The sequence below is a fragment of the Lampetra fluviatilis genome, chromosome 54 (genome assembly GCF_964198595.1).
Source record: "Lampetra fluviatilis chromosome 54, kcLamFluv1.1, whole genome shotgun sequence".
NCBI classification, from domain to species: Eukaryota; Metazoa; Chordata; class Hyperoartia; order Petromyzontiformes; family Petromyzontidae; genus Lampetra; species Lampetra fluviatilis.
In genome coordinates, this window is record NC_136328.1 from 3,773,277 (window position 1) to 3,793,541 (window position 20,265).

Genomic DNA, 20,265 nt, shown 5'->3' on the forward strand with positions numbered 1-20,265 from the left:
TGAGAGTTATGCCTGTCGCATGACAGTCAGAACCAATGGGGATTTTTTAAAATTCTCAGAACTTACATTTAACAAAATCTTGTGAAGAAAAAAAATGAAAATTACGGTTGGGTTTTTGTGTGTGTGTGTGATGCCATTGGTTGGGGAGCGGTGGTGCAGCTGCTAGCGCGCTGAGGTACAAACCCGCCAACCCAAGTTCGATTCCCGCTCACGGCCAACACCAGTGACGATTATTTAAACCGGGTCCTGAGCCTCCCCTAGGTCGACTCAGCCTCAAATTAGTACTTCGTGTGGTGGTGTGTAAACATCGCCACTGGGGGAGACAAAGGCGGTCGGGCGTGGTGCTGGCCACCCACCCCCTCGTGTGCCTATTCCGGCCTTCATAGGTGCTGCTCGCTAACAGCACTTGCCCCAACAGTCTGTTAAGGCTACACGAGGGATCCTTGTCTTTGATGTCATTGGTGACCGGGATGAGTCCATGAACTCCCAACACTTGAGCGAGAAACCCTGTCTCATCTCTGGCGTAGCTTCAACTTGGATTCGAACACTCGGTTACGTGGCCGGAGCCAGTTGCCACGTGTGCTACCCGGCCACTGATTGTAAAATCCTTAAGTGAAAATCCTTAGGCAAGTGCTCATATGTTAAAGAAATCGATTATCCGCCTTTCCACCTGGACAAATGAAATCGACACAGAGTCTTGATGAAACGACGCAGAATCGTTATTATTTGTGCGCAAGTTCATTTTAATTGGGACATGTGCCGGGTTATTTATTTTCCAGTTTTAGTACTTCCCTCACATTATAAATACAACTCATCGAAGTTACACGAAACGTGTGGAGGTTGCGACCAGGCGCCCGTGGGCTTAGCGCTGCACTGTTCTCCATTTGTAGTGTCTGAGTGAGTGATGGTGAATTCCACATTTATTACAGGGACCGGGGGCCTATCCTTGATATATACTCTTAGTTATTTCGGTAAAGTCACGTAGGTAAAAAATGAAATTAAAATTAATAAAAAAATGTTTTTTAAATCACGACGTTTCGGAGGCAACACAAGTCTCCGTCATCAGGTGGGACGGTCACAGCCAGATTTGCTGCATCAAGTGAGGCAGGGATTCAAGATGCAAGCCCTTAAATACAAGTTGAGGGGGGAGGAGAGGGGGGGGGCTTATCAGAATGTGGTAGCCAATGAATGGAACGATATATCCGTGAGGGTACTTCTCACAAAGTGGTGCCTATTTTATCTGCCACCTCGGTGGTGGGCAGAGTCACCCTCACCGGTTGTCGGACCTGTAATCTTCCTGATTATGACAACAACAAAGCACTCAACGCATTTATCATTAACACTGTGGCCTTGAAAGGAACACAAATATATCATAGTCAACGTATCTTCATAGCATATTGATTCCCACATAAATGTGCTGTTGTGAATATTGTCCTTTGAAGGCGAACGTGTTTTGTTGACGAGCGTCTTGAACATTCGTTGTGTTTTGATTGTTGCTTGCGCACCACTGACAACGCAGCAGCAACAGCAGCAAGAGCATCGCCAAACTATAATCGGTGTTCGTTCGTTTCTCAGTCCGCTTGTCCTGGTGAGGGCCGCGGTGAAAGCAGCGTGTTGAGTCGTGACGATCCAGACCTCCCTTTCCCTGGCGACAGACTCCAGCACTAGTTAATATACACTACTACACTATACACTACATTACTATACACTAATACACTACTACACGACTATGCACTACTACACTATACACTACACTACTACACTATACACTACACTACTACACTTTACACTACACTACTACACTATACACTACATTACTATACACTAATACATTACTACACGACTATACACTACTACACTATACACTACTACACTACACTATACACTACATTACTATACACTGCTACACTACTACACTACACTTTACACTACACTACTACACTATACACTACATTACTATACACTAATACACTACTACACGACTATACACTACTACACTATACACTACACTACTACACTTTACACTACACTAATACACTATACACTACATTACTATACACTAATACACTACTACACGACTATACACTACTACACTATACACTACACTACTACACTTTACACTACACTACTACACTATACACTACATTACTATACACTAATGCACTACTACACGACTATACACTACTACACTATACACTACTACACTACACTATACACTACTACACTATACACTACATTACTATACACTGCTAAACTACACTACTACACTACACTATACACTACACACTGCTACACTATACACTACACTACTACACTACTTCACTATACACTACACTACTTCACTATACACTACTACACTACACTACTACACTATACACTACATTACTATACACTGCTACACTACATTACTACACTACACTATACACTACACTACTACACTATACACTACACTACTACACTATACACTACACTACTACACTATACACTACATTATTATACACTACTACACTACACACTGCTAGACTATACACTACACTACTACACTACACTATACACTACACTACTACACTATACACTACACTACTACACTATACACTACACTACTACACTATACACTGCACTACTACACTATACACTACATTACTACATACTGCTACACTATACACTACTTCACTATACACTACACTACTACACTACTTCACTATACACTACACTGTACGCTACACTACGACACACTACTACACTATACACTACTATACACAGACTCTAGCTCTTCCTAGGGTATTCCCAGGCGTTCCCAGGCCAGCCGAGCGACGTTGTCCCACCAGCGTGCCCTGGATCGGCCCCGGGGCCTTCGCCCATGTTTAATTTCCTAATTGCGAGACAAAGCGGATATACACGGACTAATTCTAGATTTGAAGCTTTCTTGACTGCACGGATTCATACTCTTAGTTCTTTCGGTAAAGACACGTAGGTAAAAAAATTAAATTAAAATTAATAAAAAATAAAAACAATAAAATCACGACGTTTCGGAGGTAACACAAGCTTCCGTCTTCAGGTGATACAGATTTTTTGCTGTGACAGTTTCACCTGAAGACGGAAGCTTGTGTTGCCTCCGAAACGTCGTGATTGTATTGTTTTTATTTTTTTTTTAATTTCATTTTTTACCTACGTGACTTTACCGAAAGAACTAAGAGTACGGGGAATGGCTTTAAAGGTTGTATAATCTCCTGTAGACGTAGATGCTACTGATTCTTCACGTTCTGCAGATGTAGATGCCACTGGTTCTTCATGTTCTGCAGATGTAGATGCCACTGGTTCTTCATGTTCTGCAGATGTAGATGCCACTGGTTCTTCATGTTCTGCAGATGTAGATGCCACTGGTTCTTCATGTTCTGCAGATGTAGATGCCATCACCGCCATCTATTGCGCGGCGGTTGAACTTATGACTCTCGGTTCGAACAGGCAACTGGACATACGGACCGGGTTTGTTCGTATCCCTGAAAGTTTGTAAGTCGAATGTTTGTAAGTAGAGGAGTTCCTGTATTGACACAGCGCCACCTAGCTGGAGCAGGTTTCAACAGTCTGTGCACATGAAACATAAGAAGAGGTTCTACCCTTTCTGGTAATAAAACAGGAGGTAAAATCTTGACTCAAAGCTTTCGTGGCTGCAGGAATTCATACTCTTTGGGTCTTTCGGTAAAGTCATGTAGATGTATCCTGCCTCAGCAGTTCTGCTGTATTTTATCACCTGAAGACGATTGCTTGTGTTGACATCGGAACGTCGTGATTTTTTTTTTCTATCTACGTGACTTTACCGAAAGACCCAAAGAGTACCTGTAAAAACAGGTGTTAAGATGATAATTGTTTTTTTTTACCCTTCTATCTGGCAACAAAACTGACACCTTTTTTTTACAAGGAGTCATGTTTGCATAGACCACAATACCTGCAGCCATAATGCAAACAAAAAACATGACTCTGATAATGTATGCACTGTCCTTGAAGTTGATTGGTCCACACCCGAGACAGCTTTCCTTAGAGCCTAGTCTCACATGGGTTGGACCAGATGACGCCAAAAGGCGCACAACTCAAAGATAATGCACCATCAGAGTATGAGAGCTCGGGGTAAGCATTTACACCATTGGAACCTTGTTGCCAGATAGAAGGGTAAAAACACAATTATCAAATGAGGTTCCAATGGTGAGGTGTTAAGATGTTTAAACACCAAATGGATACCTTGTGCAAGACATCAAGTCTGCATTGACCACACGTACTTGGTGGTGAACATGCAAACACAAATGCTCTGATAGTATTTGGCATTGTCTTTGAAACTGCTGATTGGCCTACACCAGAGGCACCCTTCTTCATGGCCTAGTTCAGGGGTCGGCAACCAAAATAACAAGAGGAGCCATTTCTTTACAATTCGGTACAAAATTCAGTATTTCAAGAGCCGCAATGCATCTATGTACATACGTACATATCGTCAAGAAGCAGCCCGTAAAGAGCCGCATGCGGCTCCGGAGCCGTAGGTTGCCGACCCCTGGCCTAGTTTCACCAACGTCAGACGAGAGAACGCCAAAACGCGAACAGCACAAAGACAATGCACTATCAGAGCATTTGTATCTCGGGGCGAGCAGCTACATCATGGGATACGTCTTGTGTCTGTGGGCATTTCGGTTTATATGGAGGATACAACGTGGCCCAAAAGTCAGGACACATCGGGCATTTGTATTAATTTCTAAGAAATCACATCGGGTTGTTGAAATGTATTGTAACACACGTTCAAGCCGACATGCATTGACATTAATGCGCGGACGGATTCTAATAATCTTTTGGAATTCATTAATTTATTACACTTAATTAATGTAGGACTTTTCTCAGGTCTCAACTGTGTAGTTATAACCTTTTCTCCGTGTCTGCCATTCACACATTTCAAATTCCCCCCCCCCTCCACATACAACCAACACTCACAATAATGAAATATGTAAATGCCAAGAGAAAAAGAAACCCATACATCATCCCCCTACCCCACAATGTCACACGCAAGGAATTCTCCTTGCTGCAGGTTTATGCGATGTAAAAAAAGACAACCCCAATATGTATCATATTCTTGGTTCTTTCCGTAAAGTCACGTAGAAGGGAAGTAATACAATGATAACATTATAAAACAATAAAATTCTCACTTGTTATTTTATTATTTCCCTTCTACGTGACTTTACTCAAAGAACCAATAATATGAATCCCTGCAGTCACGAAAGCTTTAAATCAAAACCCCAATATCGTTTGCGATTTCAGGGATTTGACAATTAAATCTTGACTTAAAGCTTTCGTGACTGCAGGAATTCATATTCTTTGGGGCTTTCGGTAAAATCCCGTAGATAGGTTCAAAGAAAATAACAAAAAATACGACGTTTCGATGGCAACACAAGCGGTCGTCATCAGGAGTAGATTTAGAAATGTACATCGTATATATGTTTTTAATGATCAAGTTATTTCTGTATAACACTCCGGTTCAAGCAAGTCCAGACAAGTCCCACTAACTACACGGCACATCTCGCTATCCGTGCAGTCCTGTAAATAATAAAGATCAAAAGATGAGGGCACACGCTATTTAAAGTAGCAAAAAATTCAAACGAACAAAAAAAACAGGACAAAAATCCCCCGTGTAGCCTTAACAGACTGTAGGGGCAAGTGCTGTTAGCGAGCACCTTTGAAGGCCGGCACGGCATGCGAGGGGGTGGGTGGCCAGCACCACGCCTGACCGCCTTTGTCTCCCACATACACACACACACTTACACACACACTTGCACACACACGCACACATACACACGCACGCAGCACGTCTTTTTTCGTCGCCGTGGAGACATTTAAAAGTTAAAGCTCACAAGACAATCTCAGCTTTCTCGCTCGCCCGCTCATTTTTGTTTTCGTTTTCGTACTTAAGCCCACTGGGCATGTTCCTTTAATCCGCTAAGACGACAACCGTTTGAAACAATCATTTGCTGCACCGTGGGCAGCCGATGACGACTGAAGATGTGGTGCTGTACGAACTTTCAACTTCTTTCGCACCGCACGTAGCCAAGCGTGCTAATCGGAGGGTGTGGGATGTAATGTTGAGGGGCTTTGTGTGCACCAGTGACGCAGCTTGTCCCTCACAATCCCACGCAATCCTTTACAATCCGTCGCAATCCCTCACACGCAATCCCTCACTCATAATCCATCACAATCACACGCAATCCCTTACTCATAATCCCTCACTCATAATCCCTCGCAATCCTTGACAATCCCTCACAATCCCTCAAAATCCCTCACAATCCCTCACAATTCCTCAATCCCTTACAATCACACGCAATCCCTCACAATAACACGCAATTCCTCAATCCCTTACAATCCCTCACAATCCCTCACAATCACACGCAATTCCTCAATCCCTTACAATCACACACAATCCCTCACAATAACACGCAATTCCTCAATCCCTTACAATCCCTCACAATCACACGCAATTCCTCAATCCCTTACAATCACACACAATTCCTCACAATAACACGCAATTCCTCAATCCCTTACAATCCCTCACAATCTCTCAAAATCACACGTATGCACCATCCTTATAAGCAACATTCAGTTTTACTGTACAGCCACGGTGGCTAGGAGACGTTAACTATCTCGCCTGGTATGAAGGAGGCCATGGGTTCAATCCCAACCCTTGACGCCTGCGGTATATTTGGAGTTTGCGTGTCTCTCTCTCTCCCCGTGGTCGCGTGGATTTATTTTCCCTCCGGGTCCTCCGGTTTTCCCCTCCACGTTTCAGAACCAACATCACGCGTTTAAGAGTATTTGGCTGCTGTACATTTTCAACTTGCTACCATTTGTAATAGCCAGGTCACTTCTGAAAAGGACCTTTATATTTCGATTTAAAGCTTTCGTGACTGCAGGGATTCATCTTCTTGGTTCTTTCGGTAAAGTCACGTAGAAGGGAAATAATAAAATAATAAAAATAAAACATAATAAAATAATAAACTAATAAAAATAAAACATATTAAAATAATAAAAGAATAAAAATAAAACATAATAAAATCATTCTCACGACGTTTCGGCCACAACGCAAGGACGGCTGCTTGCGTTGTGGCCGAAACGTCGTGAGAATTATTTTATTATGTTAAATTTTTATTCTTTTATTATTTTCCTTCTACGTGACTTTACCGAAAGAACCAAGAAGAGGACCTTTATAGCTCATTGCCTGCTAAAGTAAAAATTAAAAGTTTATTATCGTTCGTGATATTTTTCTGCCACCGCTGGATCGGATGGAAATGGGGAATGGGTTTGTAGGGGAAGGGGGGGATGGGGGGCTTTGCCTGGACCTCCCTCCGACCCCCCATCCGCTCACCACCCCGCTCAGGGTTTAGGGCCCACAGACGGAATGTGCAGAGGGCACAGCTGCCCCGAGCCCTGCCCCGAACCGCCAAGCTGCTGGGGTGGTGGGGGGGGGGTGGTGGTGGAGAGGGCAGCTGTTGGCTCGGCTGCGTTCTCCGCGTGCCTTGCCGCAGCGCCCAACCGGCGCGTGCGTTCACCGGGGGATTTAAAAATGTCTAAACTATTGCCAGATCTGCCCCGTGGCCGTCATAGCCACAGGCTCGGTTTTTGGATGGCGGGGGGGCGGGGGGGCCCACGATGGGTTGGCTCCGATCGGCGGCATTCGGCAATGGAATGCTTCCTCGAAGGCCACGGGGGCCAGCGGAGAAGTTATTGCCGCCCAAGAGCGGCGTCTCTTCACCGCAGAGGCCCGCGGTCCCCTGGCGGCCCCTGGTGGCCCCTGGTGGCCTTTAGTGCCGGCCCCTGACGTGCCGAACCACGCATCCCCCGCCCGCCCGCCTCCCTCCCTCTCCGACAATACGCAAATGTGAAAACACCCCCAATCATCGTCGTCGTGATGTTCAAAACCCCGATGGTCTCAAAAGGTGGCTCCCCTCTGAAAATTGGTGAAGAACACAGACCCCCCCCCTTATAAGGTGTCAAAAACCTTCGTCAGGCAAAGCCGATGTCGGTCTTTGTTTACATTCGGTGGCGCGGTTTTTTTGGCCGCAGATCTGGCACTCAAAGCGCCGTCGCATTCACGCTCGCAGCATCGCATTTAAACATGCTAAACAAACCAAGCTGCTTCTACGGCCGATAAGAGTGGACTGTTTCATAACGCCACTCTTTTCAACTGCCTGTGTGTATGTTAACACTTCTTTCGCACCGTACGTAGCCAACCGTGATAATTGGAGGTGCGCGTGCGGGGGAAGGACAACGAAAAATGGTTCTCGTAGAGTTCACCGCGACTGGCTGCGCGAAGACATTTTGAACCGGTGAAGTTGTGACAACTCGGGTGGTACCGACAAGCGGAAATATCTTCGTTTGGCGATGCTGCTTCGGCAATGGTGCAGAAATAGCAAAAACAACTCAACACGATCGTCAATAACACTGTGGTCTTAGAAGGAAATCTAAATATATATATCTATAACTGGTAACGTTTTGTGGCGGTGGACCTTGATCATTGCATATTAATGCATGCAAGTGAAATATCAGCTGCGGGCTCGCGGACTACGTATGTGGCGTATCATCACGGAACTGGGTTTCATTTACTTACACCAGCACGTCGGACCAAATGAATGACACCTTCAGGAAGGGCTGTACTGATACTCAAGCTCTCGATACGTGCATTAAATCACGCGTGTAAGATCTGACGTTTTTAATTTCGTGTGTATATTTATAGTTTTTGGTCATGTGTTTCGACCTTATCCTTCCAGCCGCTGGAGGCCGCTGCAGTTACCACAATGTCCAAGCAAGAATCAGGCATTGCATCGTGACCCCGAATCCCCACAATACTATTGAATCGTGGTGGGAGGGGCGAAGGGCGGTTGGAGTGAAATTATTATACCCGTACATTTTATCATCAGTGTTTCGAAAAATCTTATCAAGCACTGTTTAGAGCTTAGTGTAAGGGAGAGCGCATGTTATCATTTCATAAAATGTGGCTCGCTCCGTTTATCCATCTCGTGTTCTCTGCATATATTTTAGACACAAACCCGGATTGGTTTTTTAAATGAGAGACATAAATTTTTGTTACCGGTCAACATTCCATCACCTTGGACCAAAATTATGTTTTACCGCTGCGATGAATTATGCATGCATCACTAACTGCTGCAGCATTTGCATCTCTGCGGTGCCTTGGTCAAATGTCCTTTTTTATTCAAACCAGCAAATGAAATAAATACGATCGAGACACGGGGGAGATGACATTGCCCCCCACCTTATTTTCAAGGAGTGGCCTGGGTTGCATCGATACTTTTTGAGCCCCACGATGATTTATAAAAATAATTGATTAAAATCCAACAAATTTAGACGGAACCTGAACGAGCAACCTGGATTGTGCTTTCTGGCAGATGAGCGAGGATGGTGATATTATTGATGCACTCGTGCCACTTTAGACTGTCCTACTCGAATTTATAAGGGTCGACCAAAACGCGATTAACATAAAATAATGAGCGCGTTTGTAGAGAATATATAGAGCGACAGAATAGATTTTTGTCACATATTATCCATAACGACGTGGAACAATTATGTTGTGTTTTGTATGGTATACGTATAAAATTTGGCATCGAACTGGGACCCATATCTTAAAAATAGAGGATCCTTGCCAATAAAATCGGGCAGTTCACCCAGAATTGCGTCAATCAAAGCCTGACTCTGCTGATGAGACAATGTGTGTCGAAACGGGTGCAGGGTTTACTTATTATTGAATCAATGTTGCTGAAGTTAATCACTGCCTGAAGGCCCTGTGGTTGAAGTGGATTTCTAGTTTTTACGTGGCGGGATATGTGAAGGAGACTCATTGTCCGCTTTGTTAAGACAACAATGACGTCTGGCTTTAGGCCAATCGTCCCATTTTTTTTATATTTCTGATGCTCGCGCCGAAAAAGCCTTTATCGTTCCTGGGCCATCATGACCACACTTACTTGGTTTTTCGGAGCAACTCGGGGTGGGCTTAGTATACACTGGGCCGTGAGTGAACTCGATGACATTTTTAAGGTCACCTGGTAGCCTGTCGACTGTTCAGAGAGACCTGAGAATACTGTAGTGGGGCAGGAGCAGCCAAGACGCGGTTCAGTTGACCAGCGAAACGTACTAAACTATAAACTATGTTTTTATTTTAGCAGGTAAGGCCCACTGAGCTATGTAGCTCTTTTTCAAAAGCGACCAAGCGATCAAAAATGATCGCTCAACGAAGTGGCTTATCGTCACGTGGAAATTGATGGCAGCCAAATAAATCCACACAACCACGGGGAGAGAGAGAGACACGCAAACTCAAAATATACAGCAGCAGGCATCGTCAGGGTCGGGATCGAACCCACGACCTCCTGCACACCAGACGAGGTAGTTAACATCTCCTAGCCACCGTGATGAAGAGAGACACGCAAACTCCAAATATACAACAGCAGGGGTCGTCAGGGTCAGCATCCAACCCACGACCTCCTGCACACCAGAGGTAGTTAACATCTCATAGCCACCGTGATGATGATGAGAGACGCCGCAAACTCCAAATATACAGCAGCAGGCATCGTCAGGGTCGGGATCGAACCCACGACCTCCTGCACACCAGAGGTAGTTAACATCTCATAGCCACCGTGATGATGATGAGAGACGCCGCAAACTCCAAATATACAGCAGCAGGCATCGTCAGGGTCGGGATCGAACCCACGACCTCCTGCACACCAGACGAGGTAGTTAACATCTCCTAGCCACCGTGGCACCCTTACAGCAAGCTGCACGCCTGACCTGACGAGAGGGCACCGCGCCGAGTGTCCATCGCGCGGCACGTCACAGGCCATTCTGCCCAACGTCGCACGCTTTTTCGTCTCGGTTGTTTGCAATGCACGGCAGCTTGAGGGTCCGCACATTTGAAATCCGACGCACTGCACTGCATTCTAAATCCCCCCCCCCCCCCCCCCCCCGGTGTCCACGGGGCTACGCTGTGGGCAGCGGAGGGCGCAGCGCTGGCCGGCGTGGTCAAGTGTCGCCGCGTGGATTGACGAAAGGGCCTTGCGTGATAATGAACGTCACCGTTTCGGACCCCCTTTGTATCTCGATCTCACGCGCGGCTTTCAGCTCTGCGCTCGCTCTCGGCGAACGCCGCTCAAAGGGTTCTCGTTTCAAAGCAAATCAAGTCTCTGATCAGTGATTACTCGGTGTTACCGATATAACAATCTAATTACGTGATTACTTTTGACAGCGTGTTTATGATTTCTTTTTTAATTGATTTCAGAAATAAGAGCGCGGGTTAACACGGTGTGTTGGCTTCTCAGCGGGGCTCTCTTCACGCATTGCCAGCTCCCGTCCCCTCCTTCGAACCAAGTTGCCGACGCAATCATCCGGCCCCTTCCAATTATTTGTTTACAATTAAAATGTAACGTCACATATCTGCCTTGACCAATTAACTGCTCCCGATCCCCCCCACCGCGTGCTGCAGTGCAGTATTTTTGCGTGACGACGTAGCTGACGTTGTAGCGTTTGGAAGCTTTTTGGCCGCTGCTATGAATTTCCACACGATGATGATGAGTCACTTTGTTGAGCTATCGTTTGTGGCCAGGTCGCTTCTGAAAAGAGAGGCTCTGTAGCCCAGTGGGGCTTGCCTGGTAAAATAAAAAAAATTGTTTAGTTTTAAGTTGAGTTTCATTGCTCTCATCTCACTACATTTCCATCTGATCTGTCATTTCACGAGGAGTTTATAGACCTAACGGTGTTGCAAGAGGGGTTCCAAACATGATATCTGCTTAGCCCCCGCTTCCCCCTCCAATGTTCTAGCACCACCACAGAACCCAGACCTCAATTCCAGTTGGCATGCCTCAACTAAAGTTAAACTATTTTTTTGCCAGATAAGGCCCGCTGAGCTATGTAGCTATTTTTCAGAAGCGTCCTGGCTGCAAATGATAGCTCAAAGAAGTGGCTCGTCATCACACAAAAAACGTACAATTACTATGCGCACGTGGATTGTAGATGTGGAGGCAAAAATCAGAGGTCCCGGAGAAAAATCCACGCGACCACGGGGAAGACAGACTCCAAACAGGCATTGCCGATAGTCGGGATCGAACCGGCGACCTCCTGCACACCCAGCGAGGGAGATAACATCTCACCGACCTGAATGGCGGCACCCATTCAGGTCGAAACCGTTGGATCCACGTTGCACCCAAACATTGGCGCGGCGACGTTCAACGTTTACCGCTGTCGAGGAGCCGTCCCCTCCGCCAGGGAGGTGCACGGCAACCACCAGCCGCCCCGTGCGCCCCTGCTCCCCTCGCGCGCCTCGTGACCTCACCCGCGGAGTAAATAAGCTGGCCCGCAGGATCGTTACGGAGGTGGGGGTAGTCGCGTGACCATTTTTGGACACGGACAAACTCCAAAAAACGGGCGGCCGCTTTTGCCGCGTCTTAACGCCGGCGCGGAACTAACGGTACCCGGGTTGGCCCAACGAAATGGAAGTCACGAGGCGAGTGGCACGTCGGGATTCGGAGAGTGTTGGTGAAAATCTCCCAGGATACTTAAGGAATAATAAATGAACAATGGCAAGTGCAGTGTGCTCACCCGTGCACCACTACTCCACCTCCTGCCCCTTTATTTTTTTATAAATACACGAATGAATAGTAACTTGAAGCCCTTTGAAAATACACTTTTGGAGGAAGGCCTGTCCATGCTGTGTAGGTTCTAGGGGTTGTATTGACCATACTTTACCACGCTGATCAGTGCAGGTTGGTAGTTATGTTTTTCAGACTAATTTATAGAAATTGGTTCAGGGAAAATATAATTTCTGGCCAGACAGAAATTATATTTTGGCCATGTCATTAAGTTAGCCTACCAGCTCCGTTAATCGAAACTCGTATTACCATTAACAATGTGCAATGAACAATGCATTGATTTCCATAAATGCCCTTGGTAATTCGAGCGTGAGTTTATGAACGTGTTACAACATTTCTAAGCAGCCAAATACTCTAAACGCGCGATGTTGATTCTAAATGTGGAGATGAAAATACCAGAGGACCCGGAGAAAAATCCGCTCGACCACAGAGAGAGAGAGAGAGACGCAAACTCCAAATATACAGCAGCAGCCGTCAGGGGTCCGGTTTGAACCCACGACCTCCTGCATACCAGGCGATGTAGTTAACATCTCGCGACCGTGGCACCCCAATGTAGATAACGGTCTCTCGACACGAGAGAGAGAGATGTACCGAGACGAGAGCGAACATGGAATGTTGGTTGGGCCAACGTTGGGTTAACATTGATCCAGCTGTCCCAACCACAGTGGGATGCCGCCGGTTTTCAGTGGCTACTGCCAGCTACGACCCAGTTTGGCCCTGCCTGTCACGTGGCCGTGCCACGCTTGACAGGATGGAACACAACCTTGTTTTCAAGACCACCAAACTTACGGGAGAGACGATTGCGTCTCACGCTATTGCTGCTGCTGCTCAAAGTAAATAAATATGCATTGGCCTCAATTAGTTGTGTCCAGCACATCTAAAAAAATAGTTACTATCTCAGTGGGCTTTGCCTGGTAGGATGGGGATGGTTTAGTTTTATTTGTACGTGTCTGGGTGATTTGTTTACCTTTCGTGTACTTTGCACTGCTATCGTGTTTCCGTACCGTTTGTTGTTGTGACGTTCTCACTCCGTGCCCCTACTGGGCATCTGTGAAAAAGAGCTTCATGGTTCATCGGATTCCTCCTCGAGTGTAAATAAATATTCTGACTCTGACCGTGTGCGTTGCACACGCAAAGTACCCGCGGCGTCACGTGACTTGCGAGCCGCGACCCAGAGATCACAATCGCGCTTATTTTCTCTCCCTCTCTCTCTCGAGAAAAACACATTCTTGTAGCTTTTACGCTTTTTTTGTAAGAGCCGAAAGTGCGGCCAAACCTTGAAAAATATCCGCCCGAAACTCGGCAGATAGATTTTACATTAAACGTGACGCGAGGTTTGTTTTGCGGGGGACGGCTGTTTTTTTTTCGTCGTGTAATTTTTAATTTTGTTGTTGTTTTTTGTCGTTTTCAGAGCAGCTATCCCGTCTGGGAGGACTTTACAAACAAAGCGACCAAATTTCACTCCCAGCTCCGGTACGTCGCCCCCTCCGTTTTGTGGCCGCCTTTTCGTTGGCGCCCCCTCGCACTTTTTCACTGTTAAATTACAAAAAAATAAAAAATAAAAAAAGGAACCGTGTTAGCGTTACGTCGTGTGGCTTCAACGTCACCGAGAGAGCGCTGCACCCTCGCGAGAATGCCTCTCCTGTGCTCGGCTTCTCCTGTGCTCGGCTTCTCCTGTGCTCGGCCTCAATACCTGAAGCTGCCAAAGAGCTGCACCAAAAGAAAGAACGAGCGGCTCTGGCGTCCGTAAGGCCTTCCCCGTTCCGTGTCAGTCACGTTGTGGCCATAACTTCTCCACGCTGGTCACAGCGCAGGTTGGGTTCAGATGTCAAACTGATGCCCCCCCCCCACCCCCCGATTGGCACGCTTGGTCACGTGCGGTGCAAAAGGAGTTCTACAAAGATTACTCTTTGGTTCTTTCGGTAAAGTCACGTAGAAAGAAACTAAATTAAATAATACGTGACTTTACCGAAAGAACCAAAGAGTAATTCCTGCAGTCACGAAAGCTTCAAATCAAGTTTTCTACAAAGATCCCCCGTATAGCCTTAACAGACTGTTGGGACAAGTTCTGTTAGCGAGCACCTATGAAGGCCAGTTCTACACACACACACGCGTGGGTATATACACCGACGTCAGCCTTCGCGACGGGAATCCCAACAAAAGTCACACGGGACAAGACTGGCAGCACGCTCGTGGCTCCGGCGCAGTGGTTTGCAGTTCGAACCTCGCAGGCCACTCCCCCTCTTGGTTAATGCTTTGCGTTTATCCACCGTAAAAAAAATACGTGCCAACGTAGTAACAGATTGGCACTTTCTGTTTACGTGACAAACCATACTAATTGGCTGTGTCGGGTGGTGGCGGGTTTAACGACACAGCAATATATAATTACGCGATCTAACCCAAAAAAAAACCCCTGTGTTATGGTTAAATATTCCGAGAGGTCGTTTGTGCAAGAGTGGACCATTTGTGTGTGTGTCCGGTCGGCGTCGCGGTCACAAATGTGGCGAATTTGAACGAACATTCTCGCGGGCTACTTAATTGGCGACAAAAACTTGGCAGGACCCCCTCCTGAGATGAGCCGAGAATCTCCACTTAGCACAGTTGGCTACGCACGGTGCGAAAGAAGCTCAACATACGTACGTACATACGAGGCCCGGTGAGGCTTTTCTGGGTAAACAAGCAAAACAATTCTAATACTAAGTAACATCATCGTGGGATAAGCACCGCGCCTTAAAGTATTTAATCCTCCGTATAATGTGCGGTGCAACGTTTGTGTCGCGCTCTGTGCGCAATTATCGAGCGATGAGAAGCGTACGCATGCCCTGGATGCCCGCCGTAAGTCACCTTTGCTGTGTCCGTTCGTACTCAGAACGACTGTGGTGGCGGCTGCAACCTTCTTGGACGCGTTCCAGAAAATCGCGGACCTGGCCACCAACTCCCGGGGTGAGTGTTCGCGAGTGGCCCGGCGAAAACGTCGGATCGCCTGTGCGAGAATCAGTGGGGGGGTTTTTTTGTTGTTGTTTTCTTTTACTTGGGTATATTTTATACGATGGGGTTCGCACGTGTCTCCTGCGTTCCACGAGTGGCCGCTCGATTCACCGCATTTATACATTTGGAAAAAACCCAACGAATCGATTTGTAAAAATAGAATCACGGCCATGAATTTATGACGGTAGAGAAATCGCCAGATGAGTGAATCGATTCAGCCCTCATTTAAAACGCAGCCCCTATTTGCATATATGTATTCATACATTCTTTGGGTCTTTCGGTAAAAGAAAATAACAAAGAAATGACAAACTACGACGTTTCGATCACAACACATGCAATCATCATCATCAGGAGGATGACGATCCTGATGACGATGGCTTGTGTTGCGATCGACCCGTCGTAGTTTTTCGTAATTTTTTTGTTATTTTCTTTGATCCTATCTACGTGACTTTACCGAAAGACCCAAAGAACATGAATTCCTGCAGTCACGAAAGCTTTAAGTCAAGATGTATCCATATATTTCGCTAGCGTCCGTCCGCCACGCTCTGTATCACCAAAGCAGCACGTTGGATAGAAATTAAGATAAAAATAAATGTCTCTCCTGGCGAGGACATTCCCGCCTGCCGACTTAACAACTATTTTGCCCAAGAAATGTCAAAACCATAACGTCCAATACAAAGCTATGGGAGCCACAAAGTCTTCCCAATGAACGACTGGCATGTCATTGGTGTAGAACCTTACGCAAGGTGGGTTCCCCATCAAATTATAATTAAAGCCGATGTCTGGGCATGACCCGGCACGGTGAAGTTATATTCCACGCAAATGCGTCGGCCAGCGCTAGTTCATCACTTTTCAGTTTGTATCGTCACTTGGAATTCACCTGGTGGCTCTGTTCTGCACGATTGTTACACGGAACAGGCAATCAACAGTCGCCGATCTCTGTATCGTCTAATAACACGAGAACACACAGTCGTAGAGAAGCACAATAGAAAGTGATTGTAGAAGGCATAGGGCGGAGGAATTGTGCGTCTAAAGTTATTGCATTTAAAGAAAATTAACAGCTTTTTTAAAATCAATGTACCTGCGTTAACTACGATCTTTACATGGCAAAGCTTGCCTTCTTGTATGGAGACGTCTTTGTACGCTTTAAACACTATTTTCTCCGTACCCGTGAAGCAGAGGCTGACGAAACGTGACGCGTAAAGATAGCGCGGTCGCCTCTTAGTTCTCAAACTGGCTGCTTTGTCTCTATGCCTCTGGAGCTCGGTTTAATAACCCAGTCGCCGCCACAAATTCTCGTCCCGCCACACACGAAGGGGGAAAAGCTGTCAAAATCCAAACGACTAGAACCACCGCATTTCCGCTCCCAGAAATACAAAGTACGAAATATTGTGGAAGCAAGGTCAACGAAGAGGGTGGTCACCGCATCGCGCGGCGCTTTCAGATGCGCTTCTTTGGCCGTCTGGAACGCTCTTCCTTCCGATATTAGGAAGCCACTGGAGCTATGCAATTTATAACCATCCAGATTGAAAGCTAATTTATTTTTGAACTGCTTTTTGTATTTGGTTTGTTGACTTTCCCCCGCACCTCCGATTGGCGCAGTAACATGTTGGTTGGGGTATTTTTTTTGGTGAGCTCAATACTGGTTAGCAGGAGGTCGTGGGTTCGATCCAGACCCTGACGCCTGCTGCTGTATATTTGGAGTTTGCGTGTCTCTCTCTCAGTGGTTGCGTGGATTTTTTTCTCCAGGTTCTCCAGTTTTTCCCTCCACATTTAGAATCAACATGCATTTAGATTTTTTGACTGCTATAAATGTCCACGTGATAAGCCACTTCGTTGAGCTATCATTTGTGGCCAGGTCGCTTCTGAAAAATACGTTTATTTCACAGTGGGCTTTACCTTGTAAACACATTCCTGCGGAGCGAGCTGGTAGGAACGTTGGGTTGCTCGGTCAATGGCCAGGGTCAACGGCAGCGTGGTGTATTCCGCAAATATGGCTGACTGTGAGGGCGGGCACAAGCCGGCGTGAGTAAGTTAAACGTTGAGTTTTACAAGGGCACCACGGGGTGACCAGCCCCTCCCCACCCAGCCCCACCCAGCCCCACCCCTCCCACCCCCCATACAGCCCCACCCAGCCCCTCCCCACCCTCCCCACCCAGCCCCTCCCACCCTCCCCTCCCCACCCAGCCCTTCCCTCCCCACCCAGCCCCTCCCTGCACGACGGACGGACGGACACAATAATCCCCTTTGGGCTGGTGTAACCTGGCGGTTCCTACCAGTATAAAAATTGTTGAGTTTTATTTGTATGTTTGCGTGTAATTTCCTTCCATTTCCTATACTTTGCACTCCTATCGCGTTTTTTTTATTGTTTGTTGCTGTAACTTTCTAACCCCGTGCCACTACTGGACATCTGTGAAAAAGAGCTTCACAGCTTATCGGATTCCTCCAGTACAAATAGAGATTCCCATTCTGAATACTCTACGGAAACCTCGCTTAAATCACAAGCGGCCACCTAAATTCAAACCCAATATCTCAACAGTGCCAGCTCGGTGCCCCTGAACTTGGCCACCTCAGCAAAAGCACAGATACTCAACAGGATTTATCGTAATTCGGACACAAAAAATACAAATCTTAGGCCTGAGCAAAGGTTTTCAGAAAATGCTGACCAAATCTCATTCTGTTATCAGCGCCAGCTAGACGTTTGTAACAACGCATCAAATTGTCGATTCATATCGATTTTCCGACTCTAGACGCCCACGTTGAGTTGCGTTCGTGCATAAGAATCGTCGTTTTGTAATTCACGTGTACGTAGCGCATTTTTACGTAGGGAGGAGTGGGGTATAGCAGTGTGGTTAGAATGCTGCACTATGACTCTGGTAAACATATGCTTTCTTGATGATGCTGCTGCTGCATTGGCTGTGGTGCACAAGCACATTCAACGACAACAACAACAATGCATCAATTTCGTCAATGTCAACACCACAGGAAAGGGCTATTCCCCGAAATGTCGCCCACTATATATAGTTTTCCTGCTTTTAAAGCCACACACACACTTTTGTGGACGAACGTGTAGAGTTTTCGATTCGTATATTTATTTATGAATCCTGGCCGTGAACGTTTCAATGGTGGGAGAGGTTTTTGTTTACGACAGAAACTTGAATTGGCCTTGACTTATTTTCCAAATTCCTTCACTTGTTGGATTTCCTCAACCCCAACACAGTTCCCTTGGCTTAACGGAACAATGCAGCCCCCCACAACCACCACCCCCCACCACTCCCCCCCCCCCCATTTCTAACCGAATTCCGCTCGCTCGCAACGATTCAAACGCCCATAAGACCCCCTCCCCATGTACATTCCTCACCGTCTAATCATAGCCTGCGGGACTCTCCCACCCGCCCCCCCCTTATGCTCCAGACCAAGATATCTCACCATGTATAGGGACCGAGAGGGCGATTTTACATTTCAAAATACTGGACTTGATGACCCAGATACAATGTCACCGCCGGGTGATGTTTGATTTAAAACAACAACAATCGTGGGTGCGACGTAATGGATTAATGTGGAAATTAAGTGGATGGCAGAAGTCCACAATGGGCAGTTCAGGGCACGGCAGTCTGCGGTCAGGTGCGGTTGTTGGGCTAAAACTTGTTTATATTTTAACGGGTAAGCTATATGGCTCTCTTTTGGAAGCGACCTGGCTCAACTCGGTGGCGCTCATCACCACGTGGGCATTTATACAGCAGTCAAATTGCTCGAAAGGCATGACGTCGATTCCGAACGTGGCGGGGAAAAACCGGAGTGACCCGGAGAAAAATTCACGTGACCACGTAGAGAGAGAGACGCGCAAGCTGCAAATATACAGCCGGTACCTCCGATTAGCACGGTTGGCTACGTACGATGCTAAAGAAGTTCAATCCATGTACGTGCATAAACATCAGGGTCGGGATGGAACTCACAACCTCCCGTATACCGCGCGAGGTAGCTAACATCGCGCCGCCACGCCGCAACTTACTACTCTTGAACACGTTTAAAAGCGTGCAGTTAAAGTGACTTCTTCGTTTATATTTTTAAACGCAACAATCACCGAAAAGCACACGAGTGTGGAGGGGTGGGGGGGTCTGGGCGACCAGCGTAACCCCCCCCCCCCCCGGGCTGTGATCTGGACAACAATGGAGAGACCGGGGAAACGAAAGAGAAAGGGAAGCCTTGGAAGAGAGGAAGAGCGGAGAGAGGCGACAGGCAGTGTGAGTGTACGTTTGGGTATGGGGGGGGGGGTCGCGGGCGGAAATTGAGTCGACAGCGGGAGACGACATCTTGCGACGAACCGTGAACGGCGGCGACGGCTTGGGGGGGGGGGCCCTTGTGATGGAGCCCCCCACCGCCACCGCCCACCACCCCCCCTCTCTACCCTTGCGGAGTTCTACGAATGGATTTTTTTTGCTCCGTGCATCAGATTCGGGCGGCGCTCGACACTGGACGACGGTTCGCGAGTCTTCTTCCTTTGTCTGCGCCCCTCCAGAGACTTGAGCGCGCCGGCGGCGACAATCGTCAGCGGCGCGCAGCGGGAAGCTCAAATCAATGGGGGGACAAATGCCCCCCCCCC

At 47.0% G+C, this 20,265-nt stretch overlaps 1 protein-coding gene across 3 annotated transcripts in view; it reads left to right on the forward strand.

Annotated features, from left to right (window-relative positions):
• LOC144949617 (protein MTSS 2-like) overlaps window positions 1-20,265 on the forward strand; it is an 86,216-nt gene that overhangs the window by 5,108 nt on the left and 60,843 nt on the right. For all 3 annotated transcript variants that reach the window (XM_078879588.1, XM_078879587.1, XM_078879589.1), the window contains exons 2-3: window positions 14,086-14,147; window positions 15,544-15,617. In XM_078879588.1, the coding sequence (XP_078735714.1) occupies window positions 14,086-14,147; window positions 15,544-15,617 (136 nt within the window). The remainder of the gene's footprint in view (window positions 1-14,085; window positions 14,148-15,543; window positions 15,618-20,265) is intronic.